We start from the raw sequence: 24,075 nt of genomic DNA, 5'->3' as shown, positions 1-24,075 counted from the left end.
GTTATATCTGGCATTTACAATGAACCTGTTGACAAACCTATATGTAAACTTATTGATTTATATTGAATTGAGCCCTAGGCCTTCAGCTATTTCTTCATAAGCAAGGCTTATGTGGGCTTATCTGAACTGTAAATTATGGGAGGGTTTGGTTGTTGATTTTGCCACTGAGAGTGTTTACTTGAAGTTTACCTTCCTCTTAATCAGTGATGTTTCTCTGGAGAAACAGACAGATAATGAAGTTCGAAATATGACAATGTGTGAACCATTTCAAAAACATGCCACAGAGCAAATCATCATTTGACCCATTCATCCATTATCTCTAGCCGCTTTATCCTGTTCTACAGGGTCGCAGGCAAGCTGGAGCCTATCCCAGCTGACTATGGGCGAAAGGCGGGGTACACCCTGGACAAGTCGCCAGGTCATCACAGGGCTGACACATAGACACAGACAACCATTCACACTCACACCTACGGTCAATTTAGAGTCACCAGTTAACCTAACCTGCATGTCTTTGGACTGTGGGGGGAAACTGGAGCACCCGGAGGAAACCCACGCGGACATGGGGAGAACATGCAAACTCCGCACAGAAAGGCCCTCGCCGGCCCCGGGGCTCGAACCCGGACCTTCTTACTGCGAGGTGACAGCGCTAACCACTACACCACCATGCTGCCAATGATTAAACTCTGAGTTTACTTTTTTGTCTCATCTCATCTCATTATCTCTAGCCACTTTATCCTTCTACAGGGTCGCAGGCAAGCTGGAGCCTATCCCAGCTGACTACGGGCGAAAGGCGGGGTACACCCTGGACAAGTCGCCAGGTCATCACAGGGCTGACACAGACACAGACAACCATTCACACTCACATTCACATCTACGGTCAATTTTAGAGTCACCAGTTAACCTAACCTGCATGTCTTTGGACTGTGGGGGAAACCGGAGCACCCGGAGGAAACCCACGTGGACACGGGGAGAACATGCAAACTCCACACAGAAAGGCCCTCGCCGGCCCCGGGGCTCGAACCCAGGACCTTCTTGCTGTGAGGCGACAGCGCTAACCACTACACCACCGTGCTGCCTTTACTTTTTTGTTTCATTTAAAAATTTTTAATCAACATCAACACAACAACTATTTTCACTTTCGTTTTTTTAAATCACACTTTCTTATTGTCAAACTCTTTCTCTGCTGGCGGAACACATTTACTGTAATCTGAGAAATTCTTTCTCTTCTCTTTCACTTTTATATACCAAATAAGCTGCAACTAAATGTCAAGCCTACTTAAGAAAGGCAAATAAACTTTATACACTGGTCAAAAGCAAATTTTTATTTCTAAATATATGACTTGACATGATGCTCTAAGTTGATTTACTACCTGTGTCAGTCTTTTTTTTATTCTGTACTGTTTACATAGACCTTCAGCAGACCACAAGGATAACGTCAGACACTGCAGGAATGAAAACAAGCAACATACTGTTTCTAGAGAATTACAATAATATACCATTTAAAAAGACTTTTGTCTTCAAAATAAACTATCACTTAAATAGTCTCCTATCAATCCAGATTATGTGTGTGTGTGTGTGTGTGTGTGTGTGTGTGTGTGTGTGTGTGTGTGTGTGTGTGTGAGGTTAAATCATGTGCTCTATATACACAGTACTAGTCAAAAGTTTGGACACACCTCCTCATTCATAGTTTTTTCCTGTATTTTGTATTTTCTACATTGTAAAACAATACTGAAGACACCAAAACTATGAAATAACATCTGGAACATATATGGAATTATGTGGTAAACAAAAAAGTGTTAAAAAAAATGAAACGTTTCATATTTTAGATTCTTCAAAGTAGCCAGCGTTCATCTTGATGACGCTTTGCACACTGTTGGCGTCACGGGCGCAGATAGAGGGGGGGACGGGGGGGATTCGTCCCACCCAGATTTAAATTCACCTCGTTCGGTCCCCCCCACTTATAGGGAGGAAAAACGTCTATGCTGTCTTTCTTTGCATAAGGCAAACCTCACGGAAAAATCAAAAGACTAATTACCATTCGGTTTATTGAGGTGCACAGCAGTGTATACATAGTTGCAACAACTCACATAAAACAAAGACTGATATTCGGTTGGTTGAGCTGCGCAGACTGCACAGGTTGCGAGCTCGAGCTTGGTTGCTATGGTAACCCACAACAAGCTTGACAGGCATATCGGGGTTGGGGTTGGTTTGCTGGCAGCTTTGTCCCCCCCAGTTTTTTGTCCCCCCCAGTTCAAAAAACGTATCTGCGCCCCTGGTTGGCGTTATCTTAACCAGCTTCATGAATGCTTTTCAATTAGCAGGTGTATTGTCAAAAGTTAATTAGTGCAATTTCTTGTCTTCTTAATGCATTTGAGATCAAACAGTAAATAGTAAATAAGAGAAACACAGTAAATAGCCTTATTCCAAAACTGTAGCAATCCATATTTTTCCAAGAACCGCTCAACTAAGTAAAGAGAAACGACATCCATCGTTACTTTAAGATCTTTTAATTAATAAAAATAAAGAAAAAACATTGAATTAGAAAGTGTCCAAACTAATGACTGGTACCGTAAATGTATTCCCGACAGGCTTTAACCAGTTGTGCGTTTGATTGATTAGGAGATCAGACTGATGTGAAAATGGCCAGATTCTATGAGACAGATTTTAATGGCCTTGATTAGTACAAGTGTGCAACATTTACTGAAGTGTATCGTGTTGGCATTCGCTCAGCATTGATTTTTAAGTGCAGAAAACAGGATCTGACTGCTACGTCTAAATGATTTGCAGTTGTAGTGTGAAAAATAATTGACAAGCTTTAACTAAGCCAGTGATCTCAGACTCCAGTCCACAATGGTCGCAACACTGCAGAGAAAGTGCGATTCAACTCATTATCAAACCCTCTTAGCTCACCAAACTCTGCCATGTTGTGACCCTTCCAGGACTGGAGTTTGACCCCTGATATAAGCAGTGCATTGTGGCCTTAGATTCCCATTTGTATGTTGAGCCTTTGGAGTGCGTCTCCCACTATGTCCAGTTCATGTCGGAGTTCCTCGACCACGCTGTTAATGCTGGGCATGTCCCTGAGCACACACACGCTCTGTGTGTATGGGTTGTAGCGCACAGTGAATGAGCGCTTGATGGTTTTAGCAAATTCCCTGTGGAGGCAAGGGGATGAGTTATAAATCTGAAATAAATAGGCAAATTATTAATATAAATAAAGGAGAGAAAATAAGATTGCTAGGTCACATTAGAAATGTTTACTATCTAGAAATAAGATGTCTGAATGTGGTATGACTGGTATAATACAGTAGAATGATTAGTACTGTATTACTAAACATGAGATTCATTTATTGCACTTAACAAAATACCCCAAAATATCCTGTCCAGTTTATATTCTTGCGAAAATTCGGAAAGCTCCCCAATCTGCATCGTCTACATCTTCTCACGGTCTCAGTTAAAACCTTTAGATGTTTAAAGAACCAGTGGAAAATTGGTTCCATTGGTAAACCCATCCATTATCTGTAGCCGCTTATCCTGTTCTACAGGGTCGCAGGCAAGCTGGAGCCTATCCCAGCTGACTACGGGCGAGAGGCGTGGTACACCCTGGACAAGTCGCCAGGTCATCACAGGGCTGACACATAGACACAGACAACCATTCACACTCACATTCACACCTACGGTCAATTTAGAGTCACCAGTTAACCTAACCTGCATGTCTTTGGACTGTGGGGGAAACCGGAGCACCCGGAGGAAACCATTGGTAAATCCAGTTCTTTATAATAATATGTTTACATTCTTTAAATAAAGTTTCAGGATGATGGAAATAAAGGGAAAAAGGTTATCATTAGCATACCTCATTTTAACCTTGGCCTCATTGAAGCTCTCAGACATGAAGTAAACCTCCTGAAAGGTGGTGATGAGACACTCCTGCCTGGATGTCACTTTGGGATCGAACGGCAGGATTTTGGCGCTGCCCGAGAGCGCATGCTGTAAAAGAAGCTCATTGTCACTGTGTAACTTTAGATTATAATTAACAGTTATTCCACGAAATCGAGTCATATATGAGCTGATAGCGCCGAGTCGGCTATAAGGCATGTATGCCGAGGTTGAGTGGAATAACTGTTTTATTCGATCCACATTCACTGGATTTTGAGAAACAGAGCATTTTTATTTTTTTGCAAATTCGATAAATACAAACTTTATACAAAACGTCCGACAAAATCATTTCTGCTTAGAATGTAAACAAACCGGCGAAATGTCAGTAGCAATTTGTGAAAAAAAGCTATAATAATAATTCTTGAAAAATAAAAAAAGATACATTCTTACCATCAAATACTTTTATTCCATTTTTTGCTTTTTTGTATTTTTCGGGGTTTTGTTTTTGAGTAGGGTTTGTATTTCATCCTCAGTTGGTTCAGCAAAACGCTCCATCATTTTGAATGAATGAATGAATGAATGAATGAATTTATTTATTTCGAACATGTATAAAAATGTATGTAACTATTTGTACATACAAAAGAAAGAAAATGAAAAACGTGACAAAAAAAGAATAAATAAAATAACATAAAGAGCTAAGACATTACAATACACCGCACATTGTTCGAAAAAGGAGTGGAAAGAAGTACAATACTTTTTTTTTAATTTCCCACCCCTTTTTAACTACTCCGAAATCCAAACTACATTAATACACCTATAAAAATATATACCATATATACACTTCATGAATATCCATATATATATATCCATATATATATATATATATATATATATATATATATATATATATATATATATATATATATATATATACACACACATATATATATATATATATATATATATATACACACACATACACACTTCATAAATATATACATACATACATACACTTCATAAATATCTATATAAATATTTAGTTACAAAATTAAATATATACTTCATTCCATATATACACTTCATAAATATCTATATAAATATATAATTACAAAAATAAATATCTACTACATACCTATCCCTGTAAATATGAAGATATCTATCCCCATAAATAAATATATACCATATACTAAGTTAGTTCTAATATAACAATCAACCCTATTCTATTTATCCCTCATCATCCTCCATTAACATACTTCCTCTTCAATATACTTGTTTAATTTTATTTTTCTCTAGTCACAGTATATGAGCTTAGTAGTAGAGTAGCCAATCAGAGTGTGCGACTGCTCATATCCAGTGAATGTGGGTAGAATAATTCATAATATATTCATAATGCTATTATCACTCTTAAAACGTAATAAACAAACTAGCTGTGTGCATCTCCATTCGTCATTATTGTGCTCTCTTATTTATAAAGGTTAGATACAGTAAACTTGTATTAGTTAGCTACCTGAAGTTCACTGATGGATGAGAGAAGACCAGCCCCGTATGCTCGAAGCTGGCCGTCCTGCTTACACAAGCCAAACTCGACCGTGAAGAAGTAGCACTGCAATCAAACATACAAGAAAACATTATGTTCTATGTTCATGGTACAGATTCTATATTGGCAATTATTATACATACAGGACACTTTTTCGATGGAATAAAAACTTATTCTATTCCCTTCTAGCGGGTTTCATTCATTTGGTTTGATAGCATGCAATATTGTTATCATATCGCTTATCCTACGTGCATTACGTCACTCTACCCAATGGAGAATGAGCGTTGAATATGGTTTACGACATTGCATGGTTGTCAAGACAACATGACGTCACACGTCGGAGACGAAAAACTTCCGCGCTAACGAGCGACTGTGACAATTTGTAAACAAACATGGCCGCAGGTTTGCTTTGTTAAATACAGAAGATTTTGAGAGAATTTTGAAAGAGATAGACGCGTTGAACACCTGAAAGGCTACCAAAACTTCATTAGATATTCTTCATGCATGTTTACAAGAGAAAAACATACCAATGGACAGCGAATGTATAATAATAATATTGTCTGGCTTTTTTTCATGGTATATCAGATATATTCCATTCAGCTAGCATGATATTGAACGAGTCTTTGACTCGTTCAATATCATGCTAGCTGAATGGAATATATCTGATATACCATGAAAAAAAGCCAGACAATATTATTTAAATATTCACATTTATTTTACAGACATTATTTTCAGGCTTGAACATCATGGTGCACGGTGTCGCCGGCAGAGCTCGGGTTACTGTCTGTGTGGAGTTTTACATGTTTGCCCTGTGTCCACATTGGCTTCTTCTGGGTTTCTCCTCCAAAAAACACGCCAATAGGTTGATTAGATATGCTCAATTGTCCCGAGATATGAATGAGTATATGAATGTGTGTGTGCATGGTGCCCTGCAATAGACTGGAGTCCAATCCAGGATGTAATCCTGCCTTGTGCCCAGTGTTTCTGGGATAAGCTCCAAATCCACCATGACCCTGACAATGATAAAGACCTAACTGAAGATGATGAATGAAATTAGGTTCATATATTATATTAGGAGCAACTGCACCTAACAAAATGATAAATATAAACAATAAAACTTTGGCAGTACTTCAAAAAAATTCATATACCAGGCCTTGCATGAGTATTCAATGCTCTAGAACTTTTTTTTTTTTTTTAAATGTGACAGGAACTTTTCAGGAACATTTAGTTCCTGTACACTTCCTTGGCCCACATACAGAAGGATCAGATCCTCAAGCACACTAATGAGTTTTCTGTGTGCATTCGTTCATCTTCTATCTTCTACGTTCACCATAGCGGCACGGTGGTGTAGTGGTCAGCATGGTCGCCTCACAGCAAGAAGGTTCCGGGTTCAAACCCAGCGGCTGGTGAGGGCCTTTCTGTGTGGAGTTTGCATGTTCTCCCTGTGTCTGCGTGGGTCCCCTCTGGGTGCTCCGGTTTCCCCCATAATCCAGGGTTCCAATGGATACAGAATTGAAGGCTAATTAATATACTCATGAGAAAAAATGGGGGTGGCATGGCGGTGTAGTGGTTAGCGCTGTCGCCTCACAGCAAGAAGGTCCGGGTTCGAGCCCTGTGGCCGGCGAGAGCCTTTCTGTGTGGAGTTTGCATGTTCTCCCCGTGTCCGCATGGGTTTCCTCCGGGTGCTCCGGTTTCCCCCACAGTCCAAAGACATGCAGGTTAGGTTAACTGGTGACTCTAAATTGACCGTAGGTGTGAGTGTGAATGGTTGTCTGTGTCTATGTGTCAGCCCTGTGATGACCTGGCGACTTGTCCAGGGTGTACCCCGCCTTTCGCCCGTACGGTAGTCAGCTGGTATAGGCTCCAGCTTGCCTGCGACCCTGTAGAAGGATAAAGCAGCTAGAGATAATGAGATGAGATGAGATGAGATGAGATTTAGTTCCTGTACACTTCCTTGGCCCACATACAGAAGGATCAGATCCTCAAGCACACTAATGAGTTTTCTGTGTGCATTCGTTCATCTTCTATCTTCTACGTTCACCATAGCGGCACGGTGGTGTAGTGGTTAGCACGATTGCCTCACAGCAAGAAGGTTCCGGGTTCGAACCCAGCGGCTGGCGAGGGCCTTTCTGTGTGGAGTTTGCATGTTCTCACTGCGTCTGCATGGGTCCCCTCTGGGTGCTCCGGTTTCCCCCATAATCCAGGGTTCCAATGGATACAGAATTGAAGGCTAATTAATATACTCATGAGAAAAAACGGGGGTGGCATGGTGGTGTAGTGGTTAGCGCTGTCGCCTCACAGCAAGAAGGTCCGGGTTCGAGCCCCGTGGCCGGCGAGGGCCTTTCTGTGCGGAGTTTGCATGTTCTCCCCGTGTCCGCGTGGGTTTCCTCCGGGTGCTCCGGTTTCCCCCACAGTCCAAAGACATGCAGGTTAGGTTAACTGGTGACTCTAAATTGACCGTAGGTGTGAATGTGAGTGTGAATGGTTGTCTGTGTCTATGTGTCAGCCCTGTGATGACCTGGCGACTTGTCCAGGGTGTACCCCGCCTTTCGCCCGTAGTCAGCTGGGATAGGCTCCAGCTTGCCTGCGACCCTGTAGAACAGGATAAAGCGGCTAGAGATAATGAGATGAGAAAAAACTGGAGTGTCCTGACATTCCGGGCTGCACCACCTTTCCATGCAAGGACTACTTGTTAATATGACATGTTGATGTGACAATAACTCTGAGTAACAGAAGACTTACAGTCGCCAATTTCTGGACAGCATCATCAGAGGCCCCCAGTGAAGCCAGGCCTAACTCCTGAGAGAACTGAGCGAAACTCGGTTCTGCCAGCAAGGGCACGTGACCAAGCAGCTCATGACATGTATCTCTGTAACACAAAATATCACAGCAAAAAATAAAGCAGTGCACTAGATAATAGTCAACGCTGTCGATGAAGGTTACAGAAAAATAATTTGAAATACACGAAGTCTTAAGTTTAATTAACCTTCAAAAAATAACACTACATAAAATAAACACAAAACACATATCAGCTGAAGAGAAATAAAGTGTCACAGGTGACAGGAAATTAGCCGCCACCAGCAAGATAAACAATAGGCACGCTGACAGCTGTTTATTGTGCTGATGAGATGACGAGAATGTTGTCAAGACAAACAGCATGTGGTGGTGTGTTTGTTGTTTCAGACTAAGGACGAGCTGCCAGATCAGACAACTGATGTACGATCTATGATGTCATACTTACGGCTCAGGCGTGTAGAGTGGATGAGAACTGTGACGAACGTACTGAGTACAGTGGAACACACGAAATGCCAGACCTGCCAGGAAGTCACGGGGTGACAAATATCCAGCCACTGGGCGAATTGTGAAGCCTGTTTGTTCTAAAAAAAACCATGCACACAGACATGACATAGCATATATACAGTCCTGTGCAAAAGTCTTAGGCACGTAAAGAAATGCTGTAGACCAAAAATGGCTTAAAAATAATGAAATGAAATGTTTCAACATTAAAAAAATACTATAAACAGTAAACAGTAAGCCATAATGAATGAAACAAAGTCAGTATTTGGTGTGAGATGACCCTTTGCTTTAGAAAAAAAAGTAGTCTCAGGTACGATGAGTGCAGTTTGAAAAGGAAATGAGCTGTAGGTTTTACTGAGCATCTTACAGAACCAGCTACAGTTCTTCTGGACACTTTGACGGTCACACTCGCATCTTAATTTTGCACCAAAACCCAGTAGCCCTCATTCTGTTTTCTTTTTTAATCTGAAAAGTGCTCTCTTAATAATGCAATATGCTGCTCAGATAAAAACATTTTTTCCCTGTAACATTTAATTTTGTGCTGGAAAAACGAACGTTTGGACTCTAAATGTTTTTGTACTGACTCGATAATGTACGTAGAAGTCATAAAATAGAAATCTATAACAAAGTTTGTATGAAAAAAAAATAGGGTGTGTAAGACTTTTGCACAGTACCGTACATACACACACACGCACAGTTTTGTCAAGAGTCATGTACGTTTTTAGGGGAAAACAACAATTCTCAAATTTCTTTGAAACTTAAACATCTTCACTTCCTAAAGGGGTTCGACTTGAAATCCTCCCTGATAGAGAAACATACAGTCGAACCTTCACCCAGAAGGACAAACTGATTAACCATTTAAGTTGTAGATTATTTTTCTCGGAGTGTATACATGAACTTTAATAACCTATTCTTGGAAAACAAAATGTGCTTTCCCCAATAGAATCTATGCCCATAAGAAGAAATCTTTATTTGTCACATGCACACTTCAAGCACAGTGAAATTCATCCTCTGCATTTAACCCATCTGAAGCAGTGAACACACACCCAGAGCAGTGGGCAGCCCAGAGCGCAGTCAGGGGTTCAGTACCTTGCTCAAGGGCACCTCAGCCCAAGGCCACCCCACGTCAACCTAACTGCATGTCTTTGGACTGTGGGGGAAACCGGAGCACCCGGAGGAAACCCACGCAGACACAGGGAGAACATGCAAACTCCACACAGAAAGGCCCTCGCCGGCCGCTGGGTTCGAACCCGGAACCTTCTTGCTGTGAGGCGACCATGCTAACCACTACACCACTGTGCCGCCCCATAATAAAAGATAGTTATGAATTTGGGAAGGACAGAAGACATAACACCCCTCCTGACCCTTTCTTTCTTTAAGTCCAGGAATGACGCAGGGACTCAAAAGCGGAGTGACGTGTGTGGTGGAACAGTGTAATAAAACTCCAGGCTGTTAGGAAGAAACAAACAGAAAGATGAAATTATTGAAAGGATGAATTCAAAGCATGCCACTTGCAAGGGGGCTTTCTTGAATGAAAGAATTTCACCTGGTGAAGAGCACTCTGCCTTTCCACACCCATCGTTATATACTTGTCAAAATAGCACAACAGATATCTTCTTAATGTCAGGGTGTCCAGCCTTGGCACTCTCTTTATCATTAAACACTGAACCGGCACGTACACAGGTTTATACTCATCTCATTATCTCTAGCCACTTTATCCTGTTCTACAGGGTCGCAGGCAAGCTGGAGCCTATCCCAGCTGACTACGGGCGAAAGGCAGGGTACACCCTGGACAAGTCGCCAGGTCATCACAGGGCTGACACATAGACAACCATTCACACCTACAGTTAATTTAGAGTCACCAGTTAACCTAACCTGCATGTCTTTGGACTGTGGGGGAAACCGGAGCACCCGGAGGAAACCCATGCAGACACGGGGAAAACATGCAAACTCCACACAGAAAGGCCCTTGATAGCCACGGGGCTCAAACCCAGAACCTTCCTGCTGTGAGGTAACAGCGCTAACCGCTACACCACCATGCCGCTCCTTGAATGATACATACTTTTTTAATTTATAGTTATATTTTAGGGCAGCACGGTGGTGTAGTGGTTAGCACTGTCGCCTCACAGCAAGAAGGTCCAGGTTCGAGCCCCGTGGCCGGCGAAGGCCTTTCTGTGTGGAGTTTGCATGTTCTCCCCGTGTCCGCGTGGGTTTCCTCCGGGTGCTCCGGTTTCCCCCACAGTCCAAAGACATGCAGGTTAGGTTAACTGGTGACTCTAAATTGACCGTAGGTGTGAATGTGAGTGTGAATGGTTGTCTGTGTCTATGTGTCAGCCCTGTGATGACCTGGCGACTTGTCCAGGGTGTACCCCGCCTTTTGCCCGTAGTCAGCTGGGATAGGCTCCAGCTTGCCTGCGACCCTGTAGAACAGGATAAAGCGGCTAGAGATAATGAGATGAGATGAGAGAGTTATATTTTAATGTTGTGAATCATTCACAAGTTAGTTCCTGGTATCACTTATGTTAGCAGCGATAAACAGTGATTCTCTCACCAGTGTGTCTTTATTTCTCTCTCTAAGTAAATTAGACAAAAAAAACCCTTTTCATGTTACAGAGAAACTTGGAAACTGCAGAGTCTTCAGTGCAGAAGACTTTCCTATGGTGGAAAACTTACTGACCATCATAAAAAAACTGACACTGGAGACTCCTTTCATAAATAAACATCTCCTTACACAAATCTTCAACTATCAATGATTAGACATTTTTTCATTCTTAAATAACATGGGGTTTTTTTTAAATCCATTTTTATTCGGATTAGATTATGCAGTTTGTGCCGTTCTCTGAATGAGTGGTTACGATGGAAAAGATAATGTATTAGATTGAGGACATTAAAATAAACCTGTGTTTTGAATTACAGTCTGAATTACTGTCAGAGCTGCTGTTAAAAATAATCATAATAAAAAAAACATAATTAAGGGTTTACAACCAATCAAATTTGAGAACTCAACAGAACCATGGGGCGGCACGGTGGTGTAGTGGTTAGCGCTGTCGCCTCACAGCAAGAAGATCCGGGTTCGAGCCCCGTGGCCGGCGAGGGCCTTTCTGTGCGGAGTTTGCATGTTCTCCCCGTGTCCACGTGGGTTTCCTCCGGGTGCTCCGGTTTCCCCAACAGTCCAAAGACATGCAGGTTAGGTTAACTGGTGACTCTAAATTGACCGTAGGTGTGAGTGTGAATGGTTGTCTGTGTCTATGTGTCAGCCCTGTGATGACCTGGCGACTTGTCCAGGGTGTACCCCGCCTTTCGCCCGTAGTCAGCTGGGATAGACTCCAGCTTGCCTGCGACCCTGTAGAACAGGATAAAGCAGCTAGAGATAATGAGATGAGATGAGAACAGAACCATGGTCTGTATAGTAATTTTTATTATTGCACTGTAATGTCCAAACCTTCAGCTGAAATCCTGTGCAGAATTGTTGATGAGGGAGCTACTATCTTACCTCTGAGAAAGCGCGACACGTCCTCCAGCTGAGGGATGTTGTCTTCTCTGTAGCCGCAGTGTTGTGTGAGCAGAGGCAGGTTACGCAGGTACTCTCTACAGGCGTGTGTAGGGTAGAGTTTATTTAACTCTCTGAACACTACACCCCACGTCTTCACCTCCTCCTCTGTGAATTCCACATGTGGGATCGGTTCTCCACTTCAGGTTGCGTTGGGAGGGAGAAAGAAATTAATGTCAGACAGAAAAAAAAAGGCTGAGTGATGTATAATTTGGTTACTTTAGTGATTATGGAAAGTAATATGGAAATATCGGAAACTATGTGACCTACTGTTTGTAGTTCATTGCAAGGTCAGCAAAGTACTTCCTTCTCTTACGATAGACACTGTCTTTAAATCCCTGAGACAAGATCAGACAATTATGACTGTCACATTTAGAACTCTAAGGTTCTTGTATAAATAGAATTGATGCTGCAAATGAGGTTGTTATAAAGAAATTGGGGGGGGGGGGGACCCACAGGATGATCAGCGTCCAGGTCAGAACCGTACATCAGAACACGATTAGCACACTTATCAAGATCTGAGATCTTCTTGGGGAACCAGGGCTCTTCTGAGATCGCTAAAAAAAAAAAACAGTAATGGGGAAAATTGCATCACAGAACTCTGTTAAACTAAGATAAGATAAGATAAGATAAGATAAGATAAGATAAGATAAGATAAGATAAGATAAGATAAGATAAGCTTTATTCATCCATCAGTGGGGAAATTTACATGTTTCAGCAGCTCACAAATAGAAAAGAGTGAGGAATATACAGAAAAAAATAGAGTGCAATAAAAGTATTTTAAAAAACTAGAGGAAACAATATATATATATAAAGTAAAAAAAAAGTAAAATAAGGGCCATGTACATAATATACACAACAAAATAAGAACGGAACTTAAATAAGAGTACGAGTTCTTCACCTGAAGTCGAAATATTGCACTAATAAAATACTGGCAACTGATATACTGATGCTTTCGTAAAAAGAAACGTTATACCATCTTCAGGTGTGCTCTGTCTGTCCGGTAAGTCCATGGCGATGATGTTTGTTTGCTTTCTCAGCAGCTGAATGATTTTATTCAGAGTCTCTCTCTCACTGTCACAGTCGACCAACACCTCCAGTGTTGTGGAAGCCTGAATTTCAAAAGTAGCCAAAAAAGACACTTACAGTGGTGCTTGAAAGTTTGTGAACCCTTTAGAATTTTCTGTATTTCTGCATAAATATGACCTAAAACATCATCAGATTTTCACACAAGTCCTAAAGGTAGATAAAGAGAACCCAGTTAAACAAATGATACAAAAAATATTATACTTGGTCATTTATTTATTGAGGAAAATGATCCAATATTACATATCTGTGAGTGGCAAAAGTATGTGAACCTCTAGGATTAGCAGTTAATTTGAAGGTGAAATTAGAGTCAGGTGTTTTCAATCCATGGGATGACAATCAGGTGTGAGTGGGCACCCTGTTTTATTTAAAGAACAGGGATCTATCAAAGTCTGATCTTCACAACACATGTTTGTGGAAGTGTATCATGGCATGAACAAAGGAGATTTCTGAGGACCTCAGAAAAAGCGTTGTTGATGCTCATCAGGCTGGAAAAGGTTACAAAACCATCTCTAAAGAGTTTGGACTCCACCAATCCACAGTCAGACAGATTGTGTACAAATGGAGGAAATTCAAGACCATTGTTACCCTCCCTAGGAGTGGTTGACCAACAAAGATCACTCCAAGAGCAAGGCGTGTAATAGTCGACGAGGTCACAAAGGACCCCAGGGTAACTTGGAAGCAACTGAAGGCCTCTCTCACACTGGCTAATGTTAATGTTCATGAGTTCACCATCAGGAGAACACTGAGCAACAATGGTGTGCATGGCAGGGTTGCAAGTAGAAAGCCACTGCTCTTCAAAAAGAACATTGCTGCTCGTCTGCAGTTTGCTAAAGATCACGTGAACAAGCCAGAAGGCTGTTAGAAAAATGTTTGTGGACGGATGAGACCAAAATAGAACTTTTTGGTTTCATTGAGAAGCGTTATGTTTGGAGAAAGGAAAACACTGCATTCCAGCATAAGAACCTTATCCCATCTGTGGGACATGGTGGTGGTAGTATCACGGTTTGGGCCTGTTTTGCTGCTTCTGGGCCAGGACAGGTTGCCATCATTGATGGAACAATGAATTCAGAATTATACCAGTGAATTCTAAAGGAAAACGTCAGGATATCTGTCCATGAACTGAATCTCAAAAGAAGGCGGGTCATCCAGCAGGACAACGACCCTAAGCACACAAGTCGTTCTACCAAAGAATGGTTAAATAAGAATAAAGTTAATGTTTTGGAATGGCCAAGTCAAAGGTGGGGTTTACATTAGACCGTATCAGCGGATCATCAGATTAACGTTTTTAAAACGATTAACATGCACACAGCAACACCAATACACGGTTCGCCTGCACACAGCAACGCCAATACACGGATACGCTCGGCTCCGCGGGCATCCTGCGCTCCCAATCACTCCGCCCTGAACAGCGAGTGCCCTCTGGAGGGTGCGCACTCCGGCCCTGCGCAGCTCACAGAGCGCGCGAGTGAAGTGCATGAGCAGTAATTCGGGACTGAGCCGCTGTGTGTGTGCTCTCAGTACATATCGGGCATGCGCGTCACTTACCACTTGCAAGTGGAAGGATGGCAAGCCTAAAGACAATCATAACTACACAATGGGCAGTATTTGCATCAGTATTTGCAGTATTTTCATACTTTTATACTCTTTAATGAAAGGTGATACAAGGCGGAAGTCCGCGCCGTTTTTCAGCAGTCGCGTCACATGACCAACGCCAGCGAATCAGGAAGGTGGATGTCACAGTGACGTTGTCCAATGACGATGCCAGCTAGAGCTCAGCACAGCGTATCCGCGTATTCTCAATGTTTACACAGCACCGGACCAGACACGATCTAGATTGAATACGTGGACGCTGGCGGATTCCCGTTTCCCGCCGTTTCCAGGCGTTTTAATGTAAACGGACAGTGCATCTGCGAAGAAAACGAGACAGATACGGTCTAATGTAAACTTGGCCAAAGTCCTGACCTTAATCCAATGGAAATGTTGTGGAAGGACCTGAAGCGAGCAGTTCATGTGAGGAAACCCACCAGCATCCCAGAGTTGAAGCTGTTCTGTACGGAGGAACGGGCTAAAATTCCTCCAAGCTGGTGTGCAGGACTGATCAACAGTTACCGCAAACGTTTAGTTGCAGTTATTGCTGCACAAGGGGGTCACACCAGATACTGAAAGCAAAGGTTCACATACTTTTGCCACTCACAGATATGTAATATTAGATCATTTTTCTCAACAAATAAATGACCAAGTATAATATTTTTGTCTCATTTGTTTAACTGGGTTCTCTTTATCTACTTTTAGGACTTGTGTGAAAATCTGATGATATTTTAGGTCATATTTATGCAGAAATATAGAAAATTCTAAAGGGTTCACAAACTTTCAAGCACCACTGTACACATTCCAGTATAAGGTACCTCCCCAGAACCGCCTCAAAACAAAATGGCGGCTCCTATCATGATAAATCATTGCAAAAGGACCGTTCTTTGAACACAGACATCTGTTTGGCTGCCCAATACAAGCTTACCATTAACTAAGCCACACACTGTAATTTTCATCACATGACACCTCAAGCTTTTAGCCAGGCAACAGGAGTGTGTTCATTGCTTTAAGTGCTTCCACAATGATATCAATCAGTGGTAAAAAAAAAAAACCAATAATCATTGTTACACACAAAGTCCTCTAAATAATCGAACTCACAAATTGTTCCTAGGCACAACTAATGCAGCCTAGTGACAGAAAACAAAACCTATGTAGAGTATTATAAATTCAAGCTCCATTCATCCATTTTGGCATCTCACTACAGTGACGTGGCCGCTCTGACGGCTTCAGCCATCAAAATGTCAAGGGAACATTACAGTAACGGTTTCCCGTTGCCTTACTGGATTATTATAGAGGTTTTCTCCTCTCAACCATTCACACCTACAGACAATTTAGAGCCACCAATTAACCTAACCTGCATGTCTTTGGACTGTGGGAGAAACCGGAGCACCCAGACCCAGGGAGAACATGCAAACTCCACACAGAAAGGCCCCCGTCGGCCGCTGGGCTCAAACCCAGAACCTTCTTGCTGTGAGGCAACAGGGCTAAGCACTACACCACCGTGCCACCTAATTCAAGCTAAGTAATACAAATTAATTTCTCAGTGATCTTAGGAAAATATTCATAGTAGGTTAAATCCACCTTAGTGTCTCAGGCCTCTAAGATAATGGCATGAGAATGTTTTAACGTTCTAAACTGGCTAACAAAGATGCATTACACAGTTTGACCTGTTGCCCTTTATCACACAGAGCCTGGCTCAAGGATAATTGTGGCCTCAGATACAGAAATCTAAATAGATTTTGAAGCTTTACAGCATACTAAACAGTAATCTTGAAGTATAAAATAATCCTTCACCAGCTCAGAGTTACGCCGCCTGGACTTCCGGGACTCAATATGCAAAAGGCTGATATGGTTTTCCTGGAATGGGAAAACAAATAGAACAATCTGAATGTCTGCCTAGACATATAGGTCTGATCATGTTACTGTCAATTTATTTCACTTGCACAAAATTGGACATAAATACTGTACATGCTCAGAAAAAAATATATACTAAACTGTACCATTCCAATTCACTGGGGTAGTATGATCAAGAATGCACGTTTCGTATATAAAAAGGTTCATAGCATGTTAAAGCTTTATTCTAAAAGGTAATTATGGGTATGAATAAATAAATAAATATTTTCTAAAGGTACACTATATTCACGTTTCCAGGCGAAAGATACATAAAATAAGGGTACCACCCCATCAACAATGTAAAGTACGAAGAGTAAAAAAAAAAAAAGTATACCTGAAAAATTTTTAATGCCTTTATAAGGTGACTGACTTCATTCTTCAGAGAGAAGACGATTGCTGCATGTTCTCTTTTGGAGGACAGGGAATCATCTTGGTTCTCATTCGTATGATTAAATGTCGATTTATTCATCTTTAAGCAAAAGGACACAACACAACAGGGAAGTTTATTACCATAATACAGATACAGTCCCAAATAAGAAATCACTGACATTTTGATAATATTGCAATAACATAGCAAACAGTTCTCTGCTCAGTTAAAAGGCTCTCATTAAAAACTGTTAATTGTGTAAGTTCAGAGATAGTGGTACCAGTACATAAATAATGCAACATGTCACTGGCTGATGTTTATGTTGGCACTGTTCTGCACTGTAACATTTGTTTTTATCCTGTCTATCTGGACAAAATGACATAAAGATGGTTAAGGCTGGAGACAAAACAGCCTGGCGTGACAATGTAATAAATGTGCATTGGGAGAGGGAAAATAAACTACATGATATCGATTAGGATTAAAATTTCAGTGAAGTCTACCTTGCATAAATGTCAAAGTTAATATCATAATGCACATTACATTAGTTACTAATTAATCATCTCTGTTATATTATGTTTGACTGTTTTATTTTATTGAGTTACATATTTTGGTTCACAAGACTTTTTCTTCTTTTGGCTGCTCCCACTGGGCGTCGCCACAGTGGATTATCTGAACCTGCATATTTGATTAAGGATAGTTTATTATTATTATTATTATTATTATTATTATTATTATTATTATTATTTTACACCAGATGTCCTTCCTGATGCAACCCTCCCCAATCTATCTGGGTTTGGGACTGGCACTAAGTTTGCACTGGCTTGTGCAACCCCAGTGGCTGTGTATTTTACCTCATTAAATTTACAAGACAATTGATGAAATGCCATGGTCTCTTAGAGCTTTTTTTCTCTGAAATTTGCTTTCAAATTTATTTAAAACTGGACAGTGAATTGACTTCATTTTAGCACGTCTTAGAAAATTATTGCAAGAAAATTCTAAACTGTCTCTAACATCTACTTATTGTAAATAAGAGACGTGAGATTCTCATTATTTTTTATTTTGCTATATTAACATAATTTTATTTTTGCGAAATGAACAATCTATTCTAGGGAAAGGATGTCACACAGAGTAGTAAATAAGCAAGAAGCAATGAAGTTCAGCACTGTGTTGTGGACAGCGATCTCAATCTATTCAGGGGCAGGTTTCCTGATAACGTTACACTTTAGGGCTAAAGAGCGAGTTTAAAGATGCTCGTAAGCAATGAAGATGAAGCAATGCCTGTCCTCGATATACGTATTAGTAGTTGCTAAAGGCATTTATACTGTAGTTGCTGAAAGCATTAGTAGTTGCTCAATCCAGTCGATGAGGTCACATGGCATTCATTTTTAACCAAAAACCAATTAAATACAAAGGGTAAAAATATGTTAGTATATTGTATCTTCGTTAGGAATTACATATATAATGTGGTAATTAGGGGCGGCACGGTGGTGCAGTGGTTAGCGCTGTCGCCTCACAGCAAGAAGGTCTGGGTTCGAGCCCCGTGGCCGGCGAGGGCCTTTCTGTGTGGAGTTTGCATGTTCTCCCCGTGTCCGCGTGGGTTTCCTCCGGGTGCTCCGGTTTCCCCCACAGTCCAAAGACATGCAGGTTAGGTTAACTGGTAACTCTAAATTGACCGTAGGTGTGAATGTGAGTGTGAATGGTTGTCTGTGTCTATGTGTCAGCCCTGTGATGACCTGGCGACTTGTCCAGGGTGTACCCCGCCTTTTGCCCATAGTCAGCTGGGATAGGCTCCAGCTTGCCTGCGACCCTGTAGAACAGGATAAAGCGGCTACAGATAATGAGATGAGATGAGATGTGGTAATTAATAATTGAAACTATTTTACATTTTGGGACAATAACATTTTTATTCCAAGCATGTTTTTTTTAATTAAATGAACAAACATTCATACGGGAGCAGCACGGTGGTGTAGTGGTTAGCGCTGTCGCCTTGCAGCAAGAAGGTCTGGGTTCGAGCCCCGTGGCTGGCGAGGGCCTTTCTGTGCGGAGTTTGTATGTTCTCCCCATGTCCGCGTGGGTTTCCTCCGGGTGCTCCGGTTTCCCCCACAGTCCAAAGACATGCAGGTTAGGTTAACTGGTGGCTCTAAATTGACCGCAGGTGTGAATGTGAGTGTGAATGGTTGTTTGTCTCTTATATGTCAGCCCTGTGATGACTGTTGTCCAGGGTATGCCCATAGTCAGCTGGGATAGGCTCCAGCTTGCCTGCGACCCCGTAGAACAGGATAAGCGGCTATATATATATATATATATATATATATGATAGAATTGTATGTTGGCATGCATCAGTGACTGTTTGAGGCAGACTCTCCTGGATATCTGTGAGGCAAGATCTCTTAGCCAGCAGAGCTTTACGTTCCTAGATCATACTTTGTCAATTCAACCTCCTTTGATACACACAGATCAAAACCTGCTAGAAGTGTAGAAATCTGTCTCATTTATGACACTAAATGAGATAACCATTTGTCTAATGGAGTTAGATTAAAATGTCGTGATATCAATGTGACATTACGATATCCGTAAGTAATTCCTTAACATATTGAAATATATTCTGAATGTTGAGCATATATTTATTTAAAAATTAACTCGATGTACAAGAAAATTAATTGAGTCCTTCAGAGGTGCATGCACATTCTGTGTATTCCGCTGCTATGAGACGCTCTTTGCTGTGAAAGAGTGATCCAGGTCCATCGTAAGTTAAGAGCGAACAAAAGGGCTACTTTGGCTTCGACGTTGTTCGCGAAAACCATGTTAGCTTCATGACAGATCTTAAGACGCAGTTAAAGACGCTCTTAGCCTTAAGAGGCTTTCAGGAAACCCAGCCTATTAATGACAAGCTGTGCAAATTGTTATCATTGTTACATGGTTGTGATATATATATACTACCGTTCAAAAGCTTGGGATCACTTTGAAATTTCCTTATTTTTGAAAGAAAAGCACTGTTCTTTTCAATGAAGATCACTTTAAACTAATCAGAAATACACTCTATACATTGCTAATGTGGTAAATGACTATTCTAGCTGCAAATGTCTGGTTTTTGGTGCAATATCTCCATAGGTGTATAGAGGCCCATTTCCAGCAACTCTCACTCCAGTGTTCTAATGGTACAATGTGTTTGCTCATTGCCTCAGAAGGCTAATGGATGATTAGAAAACCCTTGTACAATCATGTTAGCACAGCTGAAAACAGTTGAGCTCTTTAGAGAAGCTATAAAACTGACCTTCCTTTGAGCAGATTGAGTTTCTGGAGCATCACATTTGTGGGGTCGATTAAATGCTCAAAATGGCCAGAAAAATGTCTTGACTATATTTTCTGCTCATTTTACAACTTATGGTGGTAAATAAAAGTGTGACTTTTCATGGAAAACACAAAATTGTCTGGGTGACCCCAAACTTTTGAACGGTAGTGTAAAAAGTATTTTTGTTCATAAAGTAGGAAAGAAAAAAATGTAATTAATGATTTGTGGTAATTAAAAACAAGATATGTAAAGAATACTTGGAATATTCAATCATAAAATAAATTGATTTCAAAAGATAGAGCAAAGAAAAACTCAGTCAGCATGAAATAACCTGGAAAATGAATGCGGGTCATTTTTGACCCATGTTGTGCATTAGAAGGGGTGTGCATATGTTTTGCATCAAAGGGTTAATGACATATATACACACACACACACACACACACACACACACACACACACACACACACACACACACACACACACACACATACTACCGTTCAAAAGTTTGGGGTCACCCACATAGCAAATTCCTCAGTGTTGAATTAACACCCAGAGTGTTTATATTGGTCCAGTTGGACCAATATAAACACTCTGGGTGTTAATTCAACACTGGGGAATTTGCTGTGCAGACAATTTTGTGTTTTCCATGAAAAGTCACACTTTTATTTCCCACCATAAGTTGTAAAATGAATAGAAAATATAGTCAAGACATTTTTCTGGCCATTTTGAGCATTTAATCGACCCCACAAATGTGGTGCTCCAGAAACTCAATCTGCTCAAAGGAAGGTCAGTTTTATAGCTTCTCTAAAGAGCTCAACTGTTTTCAGCTGTGCTAACATGATTGTACAAGGGTTTTCTAATCATCCATTAGCCTTCTGAGGCAATGAGCAAACACATTGTACCATTAGAACACTGGAGTGAGAGTTGCTGGAAATGGGCCTCTATACACCTATGGAGATGTTGCACCAAAAACCAGACATTTGCAGCTAGAATAGTCATTTACCACATTAGCAATGTATAGAGTGGATTTCTGATTAGTTTAAAGTGATCTTCATTGAAAAGAACAGTGCTCGGTAGTATATATATATATATATATATATATATATATATATATATATATATATATCTCATCTCATTATCTCTAGCCGCTTTATCCTGTTCTACAGGGTCGCAGGCAAGCTGGAGCCTATCCCAGCTGACTACGGGCGAAAGGCGGGGTACACCCTGGACAAGTCGCCAGGTCATCACAGGGCTGACACATAGACACAGACAACCATTCACACTCACATTCACACCTACGGTCAATTTAGAGTCACCAGTTAACCTAACCTGCATGTCTTTGGACTGTGGTGGAAACCGGAGCACCCGGAGGAAACCCACGCGGACACAACATGCAAACTCCGCACAGAAAGGCCCTCGCCGGCCACGGGGCTCGAACCCAGGACCTTCTTGCTGTGAGGCGACAGCGCTAATATATATATATATATATATATATATATATATATATATATATATATATATATATATATATATAATACTAACCTCATAGTTGTGTTGATTTTCTCCGTGATGTTTGTGAATGGAGTCGAAAGCGCGTCCTCGGTGTGGTCCGTTAGTGGAAAACATGCCATCTAACCGAAAGCACTGTGGACTTCTGAGAGCGGCGCGTGAACGCGTGACCGGGAACGCGCGTGTCTTCCAGACTTCCATGGGGAAGCGCTATTTATCGAGCGCGCGCGGGACTGACTGGGCGCAGGTACGCGCATGCGCGTGCACGCCGGTTTTTGCAAGCCTCTCACCATGTGCTGATTAAAGAACTGGGAAAGGACACGGAAAATAATGATCAAGAAGCGTCACTGAGTCGTGTGGGCTAATTAACCCGGCACGGTACTCATTATAATCATAAGGTAATAAAATGTTTCTTTGGAAAAAGCTTTTACATCAACCTTTACAGTTTAACACCTGAAGATGGCTGATTTATTTCTGTACACTTCTGCAACACCGATTTAAATAATGACTCTTAGAAGAAGAAGGAGAAGAAAAAAAGAAGCATTTTCCCCCTGACTGAGCTACCATTAGACATAACACATTTCCATGAGTGAGGAAAATACCCAGGGCAAACAACAATAGCCCATGCTGTTATAATTAATGAAATATAGTACTTGGAAAATTGTTATTGGTTGATATGATCATTATAAACCTTCAAGAAAAGTCCCTTAAATTGGATGAAATTTAGACTTTTATTATTTAATTTGCCTGATTATAGCAAGGTCTTGGGCGGCACGGTGGTGTAGTGGTTAGCGCTGTCGCCTCACAGCAAGAAGGTCCGGGTTCGAGCCCCGTGGCCGGTGAGGGCCTTTCTGTGCGGAGTTTGCATGTTGTGTCCGTGTGGGTTTCCTCCGGGTGCTCCGGTTTCCCGCACAGTCCAAAGACATGCAGGTTAGGTTAACTGGTGACTCTAAATTGACCGTAGGTGTGAATGTGAGTGTGAATGGTTGTGTGTGTCTATGTGTCAGCCCTGTGATGACCTGGCGACTTGTCCAGGGTGTACCCCGCCTTTCGCCCGTAGTCAGCTGGGATAGGCTCCAGCTTGCCTGCGACCCTGTAGAAGGATAAAGCAGCTAGAGATAATGAGACGAGATGAGATGAGATAGCAAGGTCTTCTTCCTCCTTGTCCAGCCAGGTTGGGGTCCATGTGGACCCTACTGATCCATGGCATATCAGTTAGAGCATAGTTTTACACTGAATGCCGTTCTTGCCACAACTTGGGCGGCATGGTGGTGTAGTGGTCAGCATGGTCGCCTCATAGAACCCAGCGCCCGGCGAGGGCCTTTCTGTGCGGAGTTTGCATGTTCTCTGCGTGGGTTTCCCCCACAATCCAAAGACATGCAGTTAGGTTGACGTGGGGTGGCCTTGGGCTAAGGTGCCCTTAAGCAAGGTACCGAACCCCTGACTGCGCTCTGGGCTGCCCACTGCTCTGGGTGTGTGTGTGTTCACTGCTTCAGGTGGGTTAAATGCAGAGGATGAATTTCACTGTGCATGTGACGAATAAAGGTTTTTTTTTTCTCTCTTCCATTTCTGGGCTTGGGAAACAACCATTCACACACACACACACACACACACACACACACACACACACACACACACACACACACACACACACCTATAGACCATTTGCACTTAGATCACGAATCTCCCATGATGCTCTCCGATTTTGTTCTGTCCACCATCCATCATCCATTGGCGAACTGTAATTTTTCGCAAATATATCACGAATTGAGTAATAGTGACAAGGTCAGATACAGGAAAAGGATAAAAGAATGTTCAGCAGTGGATCCGTACAGCAATGTTGTAGAGTATGAAGACGATGTCTGGATGTGGCTGAGTGTGAATTACACAGGCATTGTGAATTACCTGGTGTTAGCTACTAGCTTTGTCACTGGTACCAAGTGATATCCACTGTCGTTTACTGTTTAGTGCAAGTTTACTGTAAGGATCTAGTAGGTTCCTGATGTTACACAAAACACAAACTAAAAAAAAAAAAAAACAACCTAATTATTGATGTCTTCTAAGGCAACATTTTA

At 41.5% G+C, this 24,075-nt stretch overlaps 1 protein-coding gene across 1 annotated transcript; it reads right to left on the bottom strand.

Annotated features, from left to right (window-relative positions):
• Positions 1-2,551: 2,551 nt before the first annotated feature.
• On the bottom strand, positions 2,552-22,139 carry tph1b (tryptophan hydroxylase 1b). Its single transcript, XM_060911695.1, has 12 exons — positions 22,034-22,139; positions 17,167-17,301; positions 16,734-16,796; positions 13,237-13,372; positions 12,717-12,817; positions 12,531-12,598; positions 12,204-12,400; positions 8,655-8,790; positions 8,156-8,282; positions 5,384-5,479; positions 3,854-3,987; positions 2,552-3,155 (listed from the first exon to the last, which is right to left on the bottom strand). The coding sequence occupies exons 1-12, from the start codon at positions 22,115-22,117 to the stop codon at positions 2,981-2,983; spliced, it is 1,452 nt and encodes a 483-aa protein (XP_060767678.1). The 5' UTR covers positions 22,118-22,139; the 3' UTR covers positions 2,552-2,980.
• Between the last annotated feature and the right edge of the window lie 1,936 nt (positions 22,140-24,075).

This window comes from Neoarius graeffei, chromosome 27, assembly GCF_027579695.1.
Source record: "Neoarius graeffei isolate fNeoGra1 chromosome 27, fNeoGra1.pri, whole genome shotgun sequence".
NCBI lineage: Eukaryota > Metazoa > Chordata > Actinopteri > Siluriformes > Ariidae > Neoarius > Neoarius graeffei.
Note: the sequence above shows the minus strand (reverse complement) of the source record. Positions and strands in the feature narration are given on the sequence as shown.

Excerpts from the sequence above, each read along its gene's own strand:
- tph1b (XM_060911695.1), bottom strand. The coding sequence starts at position 22,117 with ATGTTTTCCACTAACGGACCACACCGAGGACGCGCTTTCGACTCCATT. Across the intron at positions 12,599-12,716 it reads ACCTGGACGCTGATCATCCT|GGATTTAAAGACAGTGTCTA; the intron begins GTGGGTCCCCCC and ends ATCTTGTCTCAG. Across the intron at positions 8,791-12,203 it reads CGTGTCGCGCTTTCTCAGAG|AACAAACAGGCTTCACAATT; the intron begins GTAAGATAGTAG and ends GGTTTTTTTTAG.